Consider the following 20,071-nt stretch of genomic DNA (forward strand, 5'->3'; position numbering starts at 1 on the left):
GCTCAGAGCGCTGGTTTGATTGCTGGAAATCAGCAGCCTCAAGTGCCAGCTCCCTGGTTAGGGGACCGACCTGACAAGCGTAGGCCAACTGGGGAGGCTGCTTGGCGGCCATCCCCCCAGAGCCAGCCCAGCAACTCTGCCTTTGATGAGGAAATTCTGAGACTGCAGATTTTCCAGTGGAGGACAGGGAGAGAGAGGTGGGTGGTTTGAGGGGCTGCTTTGAAGGTTACTGAGAAATCACTTATTTCTTCCTTTTAATTAAAGAGCTGGGAGAAAGGGAATTGGCATGAAGTTTAAAATAGTTGAGGCCACGTCTCAACTAGAATATCATAAATTCATCAAGTTGAAGGAGACCTGAAAGGTCTCCAGTCCAGCTTACCCACCTGAGAATACATAGGGGAGCCTGTCATTCTGGGGTTCAAAACCCCTTACAGTGAAATGGCAGCTGGGCTCTGCCTGCCTCTCTGCTCCTCTGTGCCTCCGCTGCAGCCGTCTCTTGTTAGCCCTGTAGGACGGGGACTGCTGCAGCGCAGGCCCAGCACATGCCGATGGCGGGGCCCAGCATAGCGTGGAGAAAGGATGCCAGTGAGCAGGGACAGGTGTGGGCAAAGCCCAGGGCTGGGCCTGCCCTGACAGCCCTAAGGAGCTCACATCCAGCGGGGACACCTTTTGCCAAGACAGTTCTCTGAAGACATCGCTCCCCAATGTGTTCTCAAGAGATTTTATCTGACAAGCCTCCCCATGGGCACCTGGAATTTGCAAATGTGCAGAGGTAGGTCCCTCAGCCTCTGATACATGTCTGCCTTTCGTTTCCTTTCCCTCTTAAGAGCAGCACTCCTGGAGTTAATGAAAAGGCTGTTCAGGACGCCTCCTGGCCCCCCAGCCACCCCCAGGACAGCCACAGCCAAGGGTGCACCCAAGGGCTATCTCTCCTCCTGCCTCCCTGCCCCACATCCATCTGGTTCTTTCTCCCCAAGAACAGGGCTTCCTGCTTATCAGCTTTGATGGCAAATTCACTCACTGCAGAAGCTTATTCACACATCAGCCGGCAAACAAATTAAAAGTACTTACATTTCAAACAGGGGGCTGCTTTTGGGGAGAGGAGTGGAGCTTGAAAGTGCTGCATTTTAAATCTATTTCTTGTAATATGCCCGATCACGCGTCCTGCCTGAGCTCAGCCTGGGGAAGTTTGCCAGTTCTCAGTGACTCCTTTCTGCGCCTCTTCAGCCAGCTCATGCCTGGCAGTGTTGGAAGAGGCTGGGCTGCTAATTTAGTCTCCTGAAGCAGCCTGCATCAGGCTGCTCTGATGAGAGGTGGGCTGGCATGGGTCAGAGGTATTGGGGGAATGAAAGCCAGTGGGCCAAGGGAAGAAGAATCTAGGAGGTGAGAGGGAGCCCACTCAGGGCAGGCGTGGGGGTGAGTAGAAAGACAAGCTGAGGCCCAGCTCTGCAGCATCGAAATCCTCTACTTCTCTCTTGCCTCCTCAGTAAAATACGGATGATGGTCATAATAATAGCTGCTTTCTGTGCATCATAAAATTCTTGTGAGAACAAAATGAAAAATTGTTTATAGATGTGCTTTGAGGATTCTGCCACATTTTGCCAAGTGCGTTCTGTCATCTCTCATGGAGATGTCTGTCTACATATTTCCTTATCTTCCTGTGCAGTCCAGTAATCTTGCTTCTAGACTGATTTGGGGAGAAGAGGAGGACTAAGCAGCCTGAACTGTGTACTCGTGTCCCTCCTGCTGCAAATAGGGGGCTTGCCGAAGGGCTGCAAGGACCAGCCCCCTAGTCAGGCTTGGTGGAAATAAGTTCTGCCAGCCAGCCTTTCTCTGCTTCAGGATGGGTTCCCCCATGGCTTTGCTGCCCCCCTCCTTCTGTCCTTCCACCCTACCCCCGTCCTTCCTATACCCCTAACTTCTGATCTTCCTCCACCCCCACCCTGTGTCTTCCTCCACCCATAGCTTCTGTCCTTCCTTTGCCCCCACCCTGTGTCTTCCTCTACCCCCAACCTCTGTCCTTCTCCACCCCCACCCCATGTCTTCCTGCACCCCTACTCTCACTCCTTCCTTTACCCCTAATGTGCCAGTTCCTCTTGCAGTGGCTGTGGGTGGGCATGAAGACAAGAGTAAGTTGTGGCTTCGCCCCTGGGAGAGTCTGCACATCTAGAACCTGCCTAACAAGACTCTGCTCAGACAAGTGCTGCTGACATCCCCAAACTAGAAACTCCCCATCTTTCCCAGCCTCACACTATTTCCTGGTCCATCTAAGGCAGGGGTGGGCAGACTTTAGCCTACCCTTAGCTCAGCTGTGCATCTGCCTCCCCCCACTCAGTTATGAGCCCTGAGGGAGAGGGAGTAACCAGCTTCCTTTCTGCCCTGACACTTTATTAGGACCATGAACTCCACTGGCATCTGATCCTCAGGCCTCAAAGGATGATATTAGTAAACTACCTTCCCTAAATACTTCTCCACCTGGCGAGTTTGACAAGTGAAGCCGACACTCTGCAGGCCCTGACTGTGTCATATTCATCGGCAGTGATTTTCTTGTAAGATGAAAAATGTCGAGCCAACCTGTGCTCTCTGATGAGCTCTCTCCTTCAGCTGATTTGGAATCCTTTCTTTCTTCTAGGAGGTGAATGGGGGGCATGCAGCTGGGTCTTCATATTTGCAGACTTGCCTGTACTCATCCCAGGCTGTTGGGAATAAGGCCAGTCCCCCCAAATGTTTAGAATAGTCCATAAAGAAAAAGGGAGTTGAGATGTGGGTTAAAGACATAATTAAACTCAATGGGTGCTTCTTTTTTTTCTTTTTAACTTTATTATTTTTTATTTTTATTTTTATTTTTGCATAGAAGAACTGGGGTATAGGCCAGAGGTGTGAAGGGTAAGAGGATCCACCAGAGACAAAGTGGGGAGCAGAACAGGGAGCTCTACTGAAATACACTGCTGAGGGAGCAGCAGGTGAGTCAGGACAGGTCTGTTGTGCCATATGTGGGTACGTCCCAGGCTGTAGAGGGCTCAGGCCTCAAAGGGTGATATTAGTAAACTGCCTTCCCTAGATATTTCTCCACCTGACAAGGCTTAACGCCTAGGCCACCAGGGAGGCCCTCACTTGGTGCTTCTGTCCAATAAGAAAGGCCCTCCGAGCTGCCTCACTGACCTCCTCTGAGACCTTGAACTAGTTGGAGAGTCCATTAAACCCCTCAGAACATGTTGGAGGTTGGTGTTTTTAGGCAGTGTTGGGGTGCAATGACTCTCCTGCCCCCGACAGTATTTATCTGTCGCTGACATCCAGCGATGATGGTAAGACCACACTCTACCTCACGTCCCAGAGGTTGGGGATTCGGGATAGAAGTCTGAGCACATCTTGCCAAAAGCCAAACACTCGAGCACAGATGAGTACACTCGAGCCTTGTAATTTGTACATTCTGTACTTGCAAATTCATCTACTCATTAAATCTATTTGTAACCCCCAAATCCATAACCATGGTGCCGTCTCAGACGTGGCTGGAGCAGTGGGAAATTTGAGTTGGCCAGTGGGGTCGTTCCTTGCTGAGATGAGGCCTGGCAACACTCCCCTGTTAGGACAGCCCCTCATTGCCTCCCTACGTGGCCGAGAGGTTTACAACTTAAACTCCTGGCAGAAGGAGGAACTGGCTCAATCGCTGGGGTAACAGTACTCGGAGAGCCAGTTGGGCATGACTGCTATTTAACTGCTCTCAGATTGTCATGCCTTTAGCATGTTTGTGCTTTTCATGGAGATTTAGTTTTCTAAAATGGCTCCAAGCTTAGTGCTGAAGGACTATCTTGTGTTCCTAAGTGCAAGAAAACTGTTAGGTGCCTTGCAGAGAAAATGCAGCTGTGTCTAACAAGTATCGTGCATGAGCTACAGTGCTGTGGTTCAGGATTAATGAACCCGCATTATGTATTCAAGTGTCTGTAGGCAGAGACCTGCATAAAACCAGGCTATGTTTTGGTTGGTTGGTGAAAATGATGTGACCAGCGGCTCACGGGAACCTAACCCTCTTTACCCCTTAGGAACAATGGCTCTGTAGCCTCCAGGTCAGTGTGTGTGACAGCTTTACAGAACATAAGTGCCGTGGAGAACAAGTATCGACTGTAATGAGATTCAGCCAGCAGAGAAGACCAGGAATGAGCCCGTTTGAGTAGCTTCAGTTTCCCAACACTGGCTTTTCCTCTCCGTGTTCTTTACCTCACACTCCTAGTCTCCTGTTTTTCAGTGTCTGAGGACCTAAGGTCTTCCTCCTGGCTTCCCTACTGTCGAAGTGGAATCTAGATCCTACACTTTCAGGACTGAAAAGAATATCAGAGCAGCTCTAGGCCAGTGCACCAATCAAATGCAGGTGGATTCCCTTGAAGTTCAGTCTGTGCTTGGATGCTTCCAGTGTCAGGGAACTCGCTAGCTGTCAGGAGAGTTATTGTAAAGAAGTTTTTCCATCTCTCTGGTAGAATTCTTGTATTTCTAAAGCCTTTATCTGTTGTCCTCACTCTGTTTCTTGGGTTCAAACATTCATTCCATCCTCCCCTTATATAATGTGATTTCAGTCTCTTTACCTTCTTGGTCAGTATCCTCAGAACACGCTCGAGTTAGTCTATGCTCCTCTTAAAGAGGGGTTCCTGGAGCAATACGCAGTGTTTGGGGGGTGATTGTGTAGAAGAGCACTCTCTTCTCTTGCATGAGACCTGCCATCCCTTTGTAAATGGTGCGTGCAACTGAGAGGAGTAGAATGTGTTCACACTTACAAATGTATTTCCATGTTAACTAAACACAGTTTCTCAACTTAACGATACGGCTTTACAGTGGAGGATCTCCAGGAATCAGCCACGGGGCTCAGAGAGAACGGGTGGAAGAGGATCCTTTTTTGTATCCCTCTTATAGGAGGCTGTCTCATCTTTGTGCCTGGGAAGCTGTGCCTGCAGTGCCTGTCCGCAGTCACCTGTCTGAGACCTCTTTATCTTGTCCCTCTCAGGCCTGTTCCTCCCAGACCCTACCCCAAGGCACTTTGAGAAATGATATCACACTATACAACTAGCATTTTCAGAATTCATCTTTGAGCTGGAAGGAGCTAGACTACATCCACTTTTGTAGGAAAGATAACCGAAGACTAAAAAGAAGCGACTCACTCAAAGGAATTTAATAATTCAATTCAACAGATATTTATTGAGAGCCCATTATAGGCCAGACACTGTCCTGGGAGCCGGAGACAGAAAGAGGAATTTATTCATGCAATCACCAATTTTTACTAAGCACAGTCTCCAGTGGGGAACAAAATAGGGTCTCATCACTTATGGAATGTATTGTGTAATGGGCAAGATGGACTTTTAACTAATTACAGCTGACTCCTGAGCAGGGTAGGGGTTGAATGGCAAAATTCCATTTATAAACAGATTCATCTTATAAACAATGAAGTAAACTGATGTATGAAGAAACACAGTACAGTGTGATAAATATATTTCTCCTCCTTATGATTTTTTCATTATGTTTTCTTTTTCTAGCTCTCTTTATTTTAAGAATGCAGTGTATAATATGTATAACATCCAAAATATGTGTTTATCAACTTTGTTATCATTAAGGCTTCCTGCCAATCACAGGCTGTTAGTAGTTAAATTTTAGAGAAGTCAAAAATTATAAGTGGACTTTAAACTAAATGGGGGTCAATGCCCTTAACCCCCTGGTTGTTCAAGAGTCAACTGTATATAATAGATGTAGTTTCTACATCTATAATGTAGTTTCAGGCACTACTTGTGAATCGCCATTATGGTGATTAGACTGAGTCAGAGGGATTGGGAAGGGCTTCCCCAAAAGGGGGACATTCATATGGTCAAAATTTGATGGGCACCCAGGTGAAGGTGGGTATGAGGTCAAGGACCAGAGCTCTGGGGACACCAGAGCCAGATGATCGCAGAGCCAAGTCAGGAACCCAGAATTCCTGATGCTTTACTTTTTTTACTGTCCCCCACTCAAGCTTTATATAAAAATCATCTTTCAAATATGTAAGTCAGAATCAAAGGCAAGAAAAAGCGAAGGCTGACTTTCAAGATGTGGACTTTCAAACAGAAATGCTTACGGCAAGTACATACGAATGGACAAAGAATAACAATTCAAATATTTATTGTTTAGCTACAAATCCATCGCCCAGGAAAATAACTTGAGGCAAGTGTAACAGAGTAGATCTGCCTGAGTTTGAATCTGCATTAATATAGAACTTTGGACAAGAAATCCAACCTCCCTAGCCCAGTTTTCTAATCTGTAAAATCAGGACAATGGCAGTACCCCTTATAGTGCGGTTGGGAAGAGTAAATAAGATAACAGAGGTAAAAGCATCTAGCCCAGCATCTGGCACATAGTAAATGTTCAAAAATATTAGTTTGTATAATTTTTTAATAGTTGTTTAGTTACAAGTGATTAGAACTAGGAGTTCATGAATGCCAAGTACCTGTTCCAGGTACTCTGCTCCAGGCTAATTAATGGAGTAGTGAGTATTGTCCAAATCCCTTCTATATGCTCATACTTTTTGAGCCTGATGTGCATTTAGGTTGCAATCCAGGACATAAACAACCACCTATACATACATTATTGAATGAAAGCTTATGAAACAATAGTTATCCTGTTCTTTGCATTACACTCTGATGCATTCTAGGTATATATTTCATTTTTTAAATGTAGGTCTTGACCCACTAAATTGATTTCATAACCCACTAATGGGTTGCAGCCACAGTTGAACAAAACACTGCCTTAGACCAGTTGAGTTGAAGGTTTAATAAGCACAGGTAGAGTTCACTTGATGTGTTCTTCCCAGCTTTCCCTGGCATTTTGAATTCACCCCTTTGACATTCGCCATCGTTGTCCTTTGAACCCTAATGTTCACAGAATTCCGCATGTAAGCTCAGATTTTGTACTAAGAGTGTATTTTTTTAAGACTTATTTATTTGTGCATCCAAGAGCTGGGCTAAAGGCCAGAGGCGTGGGGGGTGAGAGGATTCACCAGAGACAGAGTGGGGAACAGAACAGGCAGATTGACCGAAGTACATAGCTGAGGGGAGCAGCAGGTGTCAGGAGAGGTCTGCTGTGCCATGTGGGTTGCTCCCTGGCTGGCCGGGGATTGAACTTATGCTGCAGAGGCTGCGGACAGCTTCATAGGTTGTGTCTTAACCCCTTGTGCCACCAGGGAGGCCCCCTAAGAGTATATTTTGGACAAGAGAGTGTGGTGTTTGACCAATACCCGAAACTGCAACTTTTTTAGCTCCTCAAATCATCCCCTCAACCACTCAGTTGGGCCCTTACTATGACCCAGTCTCCCTTGCAAACTAAATTTTTATGATTGGAGATGTTGGATTTAAATCAATAAACAGTTTATTACCTCATGCCAGGGGTGTTCACCATGAAGACTTACATTACAAGCCTTTTTGCTGGTCTTACTTCAAGGTACAGAGCTATCCTCTGGAGACTCTGAAACTAATTCAGTCTCAATTAATTCCTGGGGTCTCTGGCCATAGTGTTTCACAATGGACTGTCGTTTTTCCTGCCTGCATGTCAAATCAGTCGGTGCACTCAAGGAGGCGCTAATACATTATTACATGCATCCTTCCTAATGAGAACTTTGACCTCAAAAAAATGATTTGTTAGCTATGGTCCATTCTACTTTGGATGGCCCTGGAGATCAGGATCTGGACTAAAGAGAGCTTGCATTTGGGTAGGCCTTTAAACTAACATCTCTACCTCAGATCATCCCAGTAAGGGGAAAAGGGAAAGAAAACTACCTTTATCTTATAGGTGGCAAAATTGATTTTCCAAGGCCACGGGGCAAACAGCAGGGTGGAAGTTGAAGCCAAATCTTCTATTTCTGATCAGCTGCATTCCCACTAGACAGGAAATAGTATTTATCTTACATTGCCATGGTTTATTATGACTCATTCCCATGGCTTATTATGGCTCATCATACATATTATCTCAGTTGATTATCAACAGCAATGTTGTACTGTGGGCAAGCGGGTTCATTTATTGCTATTTTACAGATGAGGAAGATTCAGAGAGGTTAAGTGATTTGCTCAAGACCACGCAGCTTATGCATGGCAGAGGAGGAAAGGAAATGTAGATCTTCTGGTGCCCTGCCCCCCATCCCTTTGTACTAAACCCCTAAATAACCACTCTGCACCTTGGCCAAGATCACTTTCATGGGTTCTTGTAACTGACTGCTCTCAGGGCTGTATTATCCAACCAACAAGTTCATGGTAATCAGAGAGGCCCAGGTCTTCAGGGTGGGAAAGCCTGCACTTGCCCTAACCTGAAAGATGCCATCACAGTTAACAGAACATGAGTTCAAATCTCATTTTAATCCCCCATTAACTGTGATTCTCAGTAAGTTGCTTGACATCTCTGAGTCTCGATTTCATTCACTCAACAAAAACGTATTGAAAGTGCCTACATTGAACACTATTATTGTTGTCGGAATTGTCTGCATTTTTCAGATAGGACTATTAACGGGTCTTGTGCAAAATCAGGGAAATTGATGCCCAGCAAACCCAGCATGCAAAGGTGATCAATAAGTGCTTGGGAACTCTGACTCTGAGCCTTGGAGTTGTCGGCTTCTCTAGAAGAAACTGGATCCTGGCAGCACTGAACGCAAAGAACAATGATCTGCACGTACATAAAATATTAAATGTTATAGAGCTGTGTGTACACCCACGGATGCAGGCAGGGATGTGAGGAAATCCCTTGGGGCTTTAAAAATGAATCCCTTTTTACCTGCTTGGAAAAGAATAAAGTGGCAAAATGACAACTCGGAGTGATTCTAAGTGGGAGTATGAAGAAGGCTCTGAGCAGGCGGGTGCGGTGGCTCTGGGCAGGACCCCCATCCCAGGCGACAGCACAGGGCTCTCCTGCAGAGGTGTAGTAAGAAAGACGAGCAATGAGCTCATTAATGAATGTATAATTACAATCTGAGGTAAATGTACTGAAGGAAAAGGAGATGGTTCTGGGAGAAGTTTGACTTTGGAAAATAAAGGAAAGGCTTCCTGAAGGAAGTGACATTTGAACTGAGGCCTAAAAGATGAACAGATCTCAACTACAGATCTCATCAGTTTGGAAAACTTCTAGAACGGTCCAGATAGCAAAAAAATTAGACTTTGCAGCTACTGTTATAGCTGAATGCAGCCACACAACAATGCAGCGATGAGTGGACCTGCCTGTGTTCCAGTAAAACTTTATTTTCCGAGACAGGTGGTGAGCCGACTTTGGCCTGTAGCCCATGGTGTGCCAACTCCTGAACTCACGGAAAGAGATCTGGGGAAGAAGGGGCTGTGCAGTAAGGGGTTCCAGACAAAATGGCTTGCACGAGGACCCTGGCAGGAAGGAGCTCATTGCACTTGAACTCCTCGGTGTGACTAGAGTGCTGATAAAGCTGGAGAGAATATTGTAAAAGCGTGGAGAGTGAGCAGTGCCAGACCTCATGGCCTGCTAATTTGCGCTAAGGATTTTGGCCTCTATTCTTCAACCAAAGTGAGAAGGAATTGAAGGGTCTGACATGGGAGTGAGTGTGAGCATTATTGAGATTTTGTAGAGACTGCCTGGTGCTGTGTGGAGACTAGGACACAGGGACCCAAGGTGGATTCTAGCCGAGAGAAAGTTCCCTGGGAACTTGGACTTGGCCCGGGGATGGGTGAGACTGTGGAAATGAACTAACTTACTCAGGCTCCCCCTGCTGTGTGGTCACAGTGCCTGATGCCACCAATACAGGTCTCCAGACTCCAGGAGACATGCCAGCTCTGTGGTCATGCCCCCTGGACTGGCACTTCCCACAGCATGTCACTGAGGGAGTGAGCAGCCTGCATACACTGACGAGGGTCCCTGGTCAACCAAATGCAGGTCTCCCACGTAGTAGCAGACTTTGAGGGCGCATGGGCGGCTTGCATAATGTCATGGAGTCCATTCACTAGTGCTCTCCGCCCCATCAGGCTTCATCTGTGTTTTACTTCCAGCAGTTCTTTGAAATTTGGTCCCTTGTTTGTTCACCCCAGGAGTCTCAGGTACAGTTACTAGAAGGGCAGGGGTCTTAGAAACAGGTATTTTTTTTTTTTTTAAAGATTTATTTATTTATTTATTTATTTATTCACGCACTGGGTACAGTCAGAAGCACGGGAGGGTGAGAGAATTCACCAGAGCCAGAGCGGGGAGCAGAGCAGGCAGAAGGACCGAAGTACACTGCTGAGGGGAGCAGCGGGCGGCAGGAGAGGTCTGCGCGCCAGAAACAGGTATTTTGATAGAAGGGAGAAGTGATAGTCCACAGTAAGAAAAGAGACAGGGAGAGAACCAGGCAAATTAACTTATAAAACCGTAAAAGAGAAGGCAAGTGGTCCTTCACATTTCAGCCACCAGCATCATCTGTCTGTCACTATCAATTTCCCAGTGGTGACACAGTGTCAGAAGGTAAAGACACTCACTCTGTCTAAGCACACAGCGGAAACAATAATTCCCTGAGAAAGAATTTTTGTAAATGATATTTTCAAGTAGAAATTAAAATTTCTAAAGCTATGGTGCTTAAAGGAGCAGAATTTTTATTAATTTATATGTATTCTGTATCTTCTGGGCTCTTAGATAAGTGATACATTCTAGGTCCCAGATCAGTCATATTTACCCACATTTTCCTCTTTGAGTAAGCACTCCTATCATCAGATGTTTCTTCAAGAGCATTAGACTCAGCCGTGAAAAGTACATTTGTTTTAAATATTGTGATCCCAGTGCAGCAACTCACTGGCCTTTTGAATCCTGTTTTTTTCCACTTGCCAGCTCAGCCACATAGTTAACTTATGCAGGCTTTACCTTCCCTCCTAATAAAGTGAAGTGCCAGTGAAATTCCTCTACTTAACTGTGGCACCCAGCACAGAGCCTGTGGGCATGATTGGCTCCCCCATGGCTTGGAGTCAGGGTGCCCCCACTAGCTGCAGCCCATCGGGCAATTCATGAAGTACGAAGAGGCTTTCTTTCCTTCAGATAACAGGTTTTGGATTTCTGTTGGTGCACATTTCACCCCTGGATAGCACCCCCTCCTCTGCATGTGTGCCTCAGGCTTCAGCTGGCCTGGGAGCTCCCCTCATGGTTAGTTGCTTCTGCTTTGCACAGGTGAGGTCATTTGCTGATAAGATGCAAGCTTTGTTATCTGTGCAAACCAACCTCAAAGAAAAGTTCAGCCCGTCTCTTTTCAACTTTATGCAGTGACATCATGTTGGTAGCTTGACATCAGTCAGGGTGGGAGTATTTACACCACAGAAATTAGCAGGCACTACCAGATCAGTGGTTTCCCTGGAAAGTCAGTTTTTGACATTTCCTAGTTCACCATGGATCAGCACTTGATTTCACTGCTGATCTCTATACCCTTGCCTTTCCCTGTCACCATGCTTGTCATCTGAGTTGCCCTTTCTGTTGTGTTAGAGACCATCGGGAATCCAACAGTCTGTGTTGCAGGCCTTGCTGCAACACATACAACTGGGCCCTGCTCCTAGAGTTTCTGATTGAATCAGTCTGGAATGGGGCCTGAGGACTTTCGTTTCAAATGGTGAAATGGCTGGTCCAGGAAACAGCCAGTGAGGAGGACAGGTGGTACTGGACTAATCTGTCTAATAAACTAAAGTCTACGGTATCCTCTGGAGGGTGCAGACAATATCCAACCTCCTGTCTCAGAACCATGGTTTCAAAATTAAATTAATGACTACTTACATAGTACTTTGCACATTATCATCTCCTTTAATCTCCTTAAGAACCCTATGAGTAATAATTACTATTTTAATCAATTATAGCAGGGAGAAATTGAGGTGCAGAAGAATTAACTAACTTACCCAGGTCATGCAGCTCATAAGCAGAGAAGCCAGGTTACACCCAGGCCCTCCAGTACTGGGGCCCTCGACTTTATAGTGCGATGCTCAAGGGCAAGTGGAGGCTACAATCCAGCCTGTGCTCTGCACACCCAGCTGTACACCTGCAGGGCCACATTAACCTGTAACTCAGGGCTGGATAGGCTAGTGGTGGTACTGTCCAAACCCATACCCTCTCCTCCTTTCTCTACAACCCCTGGGGCTATAAACTGGTGGGAAGGCAGAGCAAGGGAAAGGACAGAGAGGGCCAAGGAAAGACATTATTTTTGAGACATAATCAAGCCCACATGTGGGCATGTGGAAAAGGCTTGCAAAACAGCTGTTTCTGCAGGAGGCTTTGGGGCAGGTGTCAGCGGGTGGAGCAGGGGAGTTTGGCTGGAAGCAGAGCCACAGATTTTCAGTGATGAGAGCTGTATCCTGCCCTCTCCTGGCATGTGTGTGGCATGGAAGGTGCCCAGTAGGTGGGGCAATTAGCCTGTATCCCAGGGTGCCTGGCTGTCTCTCCCTCTCCCTCCCACTGCCTTTCTGCAATTAAATTGCAGTGGGTAATAGCTGCCAAGCCGCTTTGTTGAATCTGATGAGTTTATTAATTTCTTGGGGGCTAATGGGAGGGTGGGTGGGAGATTCATTTCCTGACTGGAGCTTAGGGGCTAATTAGTCTCTTTGCTGTGTCTCCAGAGGTGGGGGGTGGGGGGTGGGGTACATTGCTCAGGCTGTCGGATTTGGCTCTGAGTAAATCTTTTCTATCTCTGGCTTTTTGTGGGATCCGTTCTCGTTGCTCAGGTGAGACCAGGGAGTCTGGGGCCCTCCATGGGATGAGGGTGGAGGGAGGGGGCAAGGTGCAGAGGACTGGGATCTTAAAGGAGATGTGAAGTACACCTTTAAGGTGACAAATAGAACTTGGAGACTTTAGTTCTGTCCCAGGAATTCTAGATGCTGCCATCTAGCCCAATTATTCTTTTTTTTTCCCCATCTCTTTTTTTTAATTTTTTAATTTTATATATTTTTTACATCATTTTTCATTTTTGCACAATGTATGCATTTTCATCTTGGTTATATTCCCCATACAATTCCCACCTCCCTTGTTTTGATCCTACGCCCTTCATCCTGCCCCCCCCCCATAGTGTGTCTCTGGTTTATAGTTGCTTGTTGATTTTGATATTTACTTTATTATAATTAGTCTTTTTCCTGGTCCCTTATTTAGGTTTTCTAAATTCCTGCTATAAGTGGGACCATCCGGTATTTTTCTTTTTCTTTCTGGCTTATTTCGCTGAGCATGATCCCTTCCAGCTCCATCCATGTTGCTGCAAATTGAATGAGTTTATCTTTTTTGATTGCTGAGTAATGTTCCGTTGTGTATATGTACCACATCTTCCTGATCCAGTCATCTATTTTTGGGCATTTGGATTGTTTCCATAGCTTAGTTATTGTAAATAGTGCTGCTATAAACATAGTGGTACAGGTGCCCTTTGGATTAATGTTTCTGTGTCCTTTGGGTAAATATGTAGGAGTGGAATTGCTGGATCATATGGAACAAAAACAAAGTAAACAACCCAGTCAAAAAAATGGGCAGAAGAGCTAAAAAGAAACTTCTCCAAAGAGGAAATGCAAATGGCCAGCAGGCATATGAAAAATGTTCAACATCACTTGTAATCAGGGAAATGCAAATCAAAACTACAATGAGATACCATCTCACACCAGTTGTTCTTTATGTTCTTCCATCCAGATGTGGCCTTCCCACCCCAGGAGGGACTGTCAGGAACCCATTCTATCCATTTTGAAGACCAAAAAACTGAGTGTCCAAGAGGACAGTCATTTCATTTTACCCATTTTGTTGGAGTGTCAACATCCAGAAGGAAAAAGCTCTGTACCCAGGGTCCCTACTGGATGAGAGGCCCCTCAGGTCTTCCTGTTAGCTGGGCCGACTTACCTGCAGGGCATGCTTTTGGGTATCTCCACCTTATGAGACTTCCACAGGAACTGGAAAGATCTTAATTTAGGAGTACGACAGCTCTGAGTTCAAACCTGTGCCACGCCTACAAACTTGGTGACCTTAGGCAAGCCATGTAGCCCTCCCCGAGCCCAGTTCCCTTGTAAATGAACTGAAAACACCAGAGCTATTCCACAAGATGGGAGAATTCAGAGATGATAAAAACCCTCTAGCCCAAGGGGTGTCCAGTAACCACTGCTCCCCTTTCACTTGAACACCAGGTCACTCATCCTGCCCCACTCTCTCCCCCTGCAGAGAGAGAGAGGGGAGGAGGCTGAACCTGACCTGACTGGTCCATGGGGCCTCATCAGCTTACCTGCCTTCTGCCTGAGCCTCACCACCTGTAGCAGTCTGCAGATCTGAGTCGATGGCTACCCCTTCCAAGCACTAGTCCCTTAGCTGGGGCGCAGGGGCTAGAGCATAAACAGGCCAGCCCCACCCTGGCTAGTGGGGTGACAGGTAACCAAAATGTGTAACAGGTATTGGAGAAACCAACAGGATGGCCACAAGGGCTTCCTAGGGTGGATTCATGTGGGCCTAAGAGCCCAGTGGCTAAAGCTCGGGCCTCTCAGATGATGACCAGGTGGCCATGGGCAGGTTGGGGGCCTGCTTGTATTTTGGCGTTAGTTTCTTTATCTAAAATGAGACTTCCTATGTGGATGTGCAGGAGCTAAATGCTGAACTTGAGCATGTACAGTGCAGAGAGCTACCCACCTACCTTCAATGGTACCTTGCGGAGGCTGGCCAGGGTCTGGGGTCATCTCCTCTTTGGCTGATGACAGGCTTGACTGTAGAGACCATCAGGCTCCTGCCTGCAACTGAAGCCAGAGGGTCCAGGGTGGTCCTAACTTGGACTCTGTCTTCAAGCTTCAGACCGTGACATCAAGGAGATGTTTCCTGCTGCTTGTGACCCTCAGCCGGCTCATCCCCAGGGGTGGGGATGAGATGTCTCTTTATTATTGTTGAAGCTTCCAGAAGTGTAACCCAGAGCCCAGCTCTGGTGAATAGAGCCACATGGCATCCGTGGAACTTGTGAGGGTTTTCCAGGGAAGCTGCTGCTGGTGCCTGGAGACGCCTGGCAACGGCCGATGTGTACATTTCATTGGGTTTGTAGCCAGCTGTCAGCCGTCTCTCCTGGCTGCCCACCTCAAATGCTCAGCAACAGAAATGATCTGCCAGGGGCTCCAGCTAGTAGAAGTATATCGGCATCTCACACACATGTATCTGTATTTATGAAAAGAATTCCACTTGGAAAACAAACAAACCATTGAAAACCCAATGCTCTTGGGTTGGGTGGAGGAGGTGATGTTCAGAATGGGGAACTGAGCAAGCTGTGGATTCTTTCCCTGTAAGTCTAGACAATGAAGGGAAGAAAATGAGTATCAGGCTAGATCACAACCACCCTAGCAAGTTTCTATCGGTATTCCCACTTTACAGATAAGAAAACAAACTCAAAGAGGTTCAGTAAGTTTTCCGAGGTTACACATGGAGATCTGTGCTCCTGGCTGACTGCGTAATGTCAAATGGGCACCTCCCTGATGTCAGCTGGGGCTCAGGAGACAGTGCAAATGTCCCCATCCCCTATATACAGGGGGACACTGAAACTCAGAGAGATGGAAGTAATTTGCCTAAGTTCTCACTGTTCCACACAGGTCGACCAGAACCTGGGTCTTCCCTCTTCTGGTTCATTCCTTGAACTATTTGGCCAACATTTATTGAAGGGCCGAGACTATGCCAGTTCTCTCCAGCATGCCCTTCTGATTCTTATTTAGATCAGAAGTACTGAAGACATGCTTAAATTCAAGAGCTTTGTGGCTCATTCCTGCCTCAAGATAAGGCTCCGTCCCTTCTGTGGGAAAGAACTTCCACAAACTGCATTCCTGATTTATTTTCCCCTGAACCTCTCCTCTGTCTCTCCGCGCTTCCCCCCTTGCTCTCCTGGGTCTCCCAGCCACCGTCCTAGGTAACAGGACCCCTGTCCCTCTAACCTCTCTGCTCCCCACCACATGCATCCTTTCTGTGGCTTAAGGGCAGCCTAGTCAGAGGCTGTGGACTGGCCCCTCTACTCTTTGGCTCTTTGCAACCCTGGAAGCCCGCAGGGCTGGAGAAACCAGCCCCCCTCCTCGCTCCCCCAGTTCTTCCCAGTCCTCTCTCCTTGGTCTTGGCAGATTGGCCAGTGGCACGTGGCGGACGGCCTCAGCATGGACAGCCGCCTCTACGCCTCCAACATCTCCGACAGCCTCTTCAACACCACTCTGGTCGTCACCACCATCCTGGTAAGCGGGGCGTCCCCGAACCTCCCAGCTGCAGCTCCCCAGGGTGCCTCCCCAGCCCCACGCACTCACAGACTTCCCAGAGAACAGAGATAGGAGCTCTAATCACAGCGCTGAGGCCAATTTATGACAGTGTAATTAAACTCAAGTTGCTGTTTCATATGGAAATGATATTTGATGAGTTCTAAAGCAGCTGGGGAAGAGTTGGGGTGGGGAGGCCCACAGTTTACATATGCCTCTTCCAGGGGCACCCTGACAGCCGGGGCAGCTGTGCTTGCCAGAGGAAGAGAACCTTAGGACAAAGGTGGGAGAAGCCCAAGTGGGGACTGAATTCGGTCCACCGGGGTGTCCCCTGGTCCTTCCCAACAGCCTGTCTTGCCTGGTAACTTGTGCAAAATGTACTCCCTCTGCAGTGGACACTGGGTGGGTTCTCAGCACTGTTTCTTCATTTCCACTTGGAGACAAGAGAGTTCTCCATCCATAAGAGCGAGGGACTAAATGCCTCTGATTCAGTTCTCTTCACCAATTCCGAGCACTTGTCCCCGTGTGCCAGGCACTGTGCTCATGCCTGGAGACGCAAAGATGAGTTCCGTTCAGTCTCACCTTCAAAGAGGTTAGCATTTGCTAAAAGGCATGCATCAAGTGCTTTTGTGGCCAAGGTATTCCCCACAGCCCCCCCCCCCAAAGACCTTATGTTTTAAAGATTTGTCAATTAAACAACTGCATGTGTTAAGCAATAATTAGTTTGTTTCCCTACCCTACCCTACCCTCCTTTTTAACTAATCAAAAGCATATTTCCCTGTCTGGCACAGCAGCTTATCAGCAGGAGATAACCAGTGTTGCCACACTGATATAATTCCAGCCCAAAGCAGAGACTTGATGAATTAGTTAACCTGCTCAGCCTTATCAGTGCTAAATGTGCAAGGTCTACAAATGTGTCTGTTTTGTTGAGTTTTTGGGTTTTGTTGTTTTGTTGTTGTTGTTATTTTTTCTTGTTCAAGGTAATAAAAAGAGCTCAGGGACTTCCATCACTATCTACATAAACTCCAAGTTCCCATGTACCCTGAACCAGAATTATTGATCTACTCACTATAAGCACTGTGGGGTAAAATCCAGAAAGGAGTCACATGCCTAGCACTGTGGGGTTTGAAGGAGCAGGGGGTCCTACCTATCAGAGAGGTCAGGGCATTGGAAGAGGGGCCCCAAAGTCAGGGAGAGATGGGGAGGGAGATTGGAAGGTAGGAGAGCATTGTTCGGTGTTCAGGAATGCTGCAAAGGTACAGGTTTTCTCAGGATGTGGGTATAGGTGGTGAGAGGAAAGGTATGAGGCCAGAAAAAATGGGTCCATAGTGCTTAGCAACTTGAAGGCCATGCTGGTGAGTTTCCCCCTCATTTGGTAGGAGACAGGCTCGTTTGTGTGTGTGGTCATTCTCAAATCAGAATTGTCCCATCATTTCCTTACTTATATCCTCTGGTGCAGCCAGAACCCACTGCCCCTGAGCTTGGTATATAAACCTGTCATGAACAGGCCCCGCCTGCCACTCCTGCTTCCCTTCCACACAGCTTAGGGAACAGCAGTACTCTATAGCCCCACATTTCTCACTCTATCATGCCCTTCCCTGCCTTCACTCATGCTGTTCCCTCTCCCAGTAATGTCTTTCCTCTAATTCCCATGTCTGAGCTCTGCTCAGATGTCACCTCTTCCACAAAGTCTTCCTAATCCTATCTCTTCCCTGTCCTGGTCTCTAGCATTTTATACACCTCTCTTGCGGCATTTCTCCTGCTGGAAGTGTGCTTTTTTTTTTTTTAAAGATGTATTTATTTATGCATACAAGAACTGGGGCACAGGCCAGAGGTGCAGGGAGGTGAGAGGATTCACCAGAGACAGAGTGGGGAACAGAACGGGCAGACTGACAGAAATACACTCCTGAGGGGAGCAGCAGGCAAGACAGGAGAGGTCTGCTGAACCATGTGGGTAGCTCCCTGACTGCAGAGGCTGCAGATAGCTTCACAGTGCTGTGGTTCTTTACAGCTCTGCCTCCCCTTCTACAATGAGAGACAGGCCTGACACAGAGTAGGAAGGAGCCCCTAGAAAGCCAGCGTGAGTCCAGGAGGGAGATGGGGACGTTGCTGAGTTGTCTGTGCTGCCTCTCAGGGTCCGGGACCAGACAGGGCTTGGGGCTTTGGCACAGACCCACAGTCTCAGTGACACCGCAGGGCTGTGTTTCCAGACTGGGCATGTCAGTCTGACTGCATGTGTGCAAGATCGTGTGTATTCACATTTACACACGTGTGCTCATGAAGGCAAGGGACGGGGGGGGGGGTGGGCAGGGCACTGTGGTATCAGGCAACATTTAATAATATGACAAGTACAACTCAAACAAAAATTGCAGTGGCCCTTTTCTTATGCGCATGTGGCTGAGATGGTTGATGCAGTAACTTACTGGAAATGATTATCTAATTCAGTCCCTGGGTGGCCATTTGTGGGTTATCCCTGGCAAATGGTAATCCTGAATGATTTATCCCTTAAAACTCAGCACGGATCCCTGTTGTCTCCTGTTCCCATCAGGCCCACTTGGGACGGGTGAGTGACTTATTGGTTAATACCAGCAAATGTGCAGAATTAGCCGCAGCCCCCACTCCTGGGGCATCTGCCCCGTGTCAGCCCGCGTGGTCGACGTTTCTCCTGCATTCTCACCTGCCATTCTCCAGACACTCCTGCCAGGACTGGGCCTCCTGCTCCGGGCCAGCCCTGAACCCCCACATTTCCCAAAGTGCTAGTGAACCCCAACATTTCTGTCATTTGTGATACTTCCTCTCGCTCCAAGATTAGTCTTTGTGTATTTATTTTGACATTGTCAGTGAATTTTGAATTAAGTTGAGAGTATTTGGAGAAGAAAATTTTGTGACACTCGTTGGGAGAATTACACATACTCTGGGGTGTTGCCAACCCCATTTATGAAGCCTGTTCAGTGCCTCTTATGACACAGTCAAAGAATGCTAATGTTGGAGGCTTTGGAGAAGGGGGACCCACTAGCTTGGGGGAGGTCAAAGAAGGGGGAGTCAGTCTCAGGTCCCCACTTTACCTGCCACCTGGAGGGTTGAAAGATGCCAGTGTGGGGCCCAGCTGTGAGTGCAGTGGGAGTTCTGAAAAGTGGCTTGGGACCCCAAGGATGGAGATGTTAGGTCAGGCAGAACAAGGGAGGAAGAGCAGACGGGCCAGAGAGAAGCCCTGGAGCCAAGGCCCATGTGTGAGGGAGGCAGGCAGACTGGCCCCATCTCATTGACATCAGAGTGAACTGAGCATGAATCAAAACTATCACGTTCAAATCAGAGCAACGTCTCTTTGTCACACAACCCTCTGCCTTCCCCTCTCCCGCATCATAAAGCCCACACCTCCCTCCTGCCTCCTCCCCTGGAGGCCCCGGTCAGTGTGGCTGCCTTCCCCTGACTGAGAATCCCCTTCCAGCTCGAGCCCAGCTAATCATTTCTGCACTTCCTTCTTTAGCTTCTAGTAGCCCCTCTGCCCTGATGCCCAGCCAGCTCACCGCACACCTGCCTTCATGCCTGATTGTCCTGGCCAGCCCTGCTCGCAGCTCCATTCTGCATCCAGCCTCTTGGCTGCCACTGGGCCTGGGGACTCCCTGCTCACCCCTGAGCCATCCTGCTGACCTTTTCACACATGACCTTCAATCTTCCTTGCCTGCGCTCTGAACACAGCCCTGCAGGCTGGCAGGGGTCCCTCACCTTCCGGCCTCCTCACCTCCTTGGTGTATCCACATCCCTGCTGTCCTTCTTGCCTCTGGGCCCGCTTCTCCGCCTCACGCTCACCCCGCCCCGTCTGCATCCTCCGGCTCCTGGGGGCTGGCTGCACCACCGAGCACTTCTCTTTCTTGCTTTTCTAATCTCTCCTTTTT

The 20,071-nt window shown here is 47.8% G+C and overlaps 1 protein-coding gene across 1 annotated transcript in view; it reads left to right on the forward strand.

Moving 5' to 3' along the window:
• Positions 1–20,071, forward strand: part of GRIK4 (glutamate ionotropic receptor kainate type subunit 4) — a 399,878-nt gene that overhangs the window by 298,054 nt on the left and 81,753 nt on the right. Inside the window, 1 exon segment of the mRNA XM_054693152.1 lies at positions 16,050–16,157. Within this exon segment, the coding sequence (XP_054549127.1) occupies positions 16,050–16,157 (108 nt within the window).

Source organism: Talpa occidentalis, unplaced genomic scaffold, assembly GCF_014898055.3.
Source record: "Talpa occidentalis isolate TD23 unplaced genomic scaffold, MPIMG_talOcc4v2.1 talOcc4.12, whole genome shotgun sequence".
In the NCBI taxonomy this organism is placed as follows: Eukaryota; Metazoa; Chordata; class Mammalia; order Eulipotyphla; family Talpidae; genus Talpa; species Talpa occidentalis.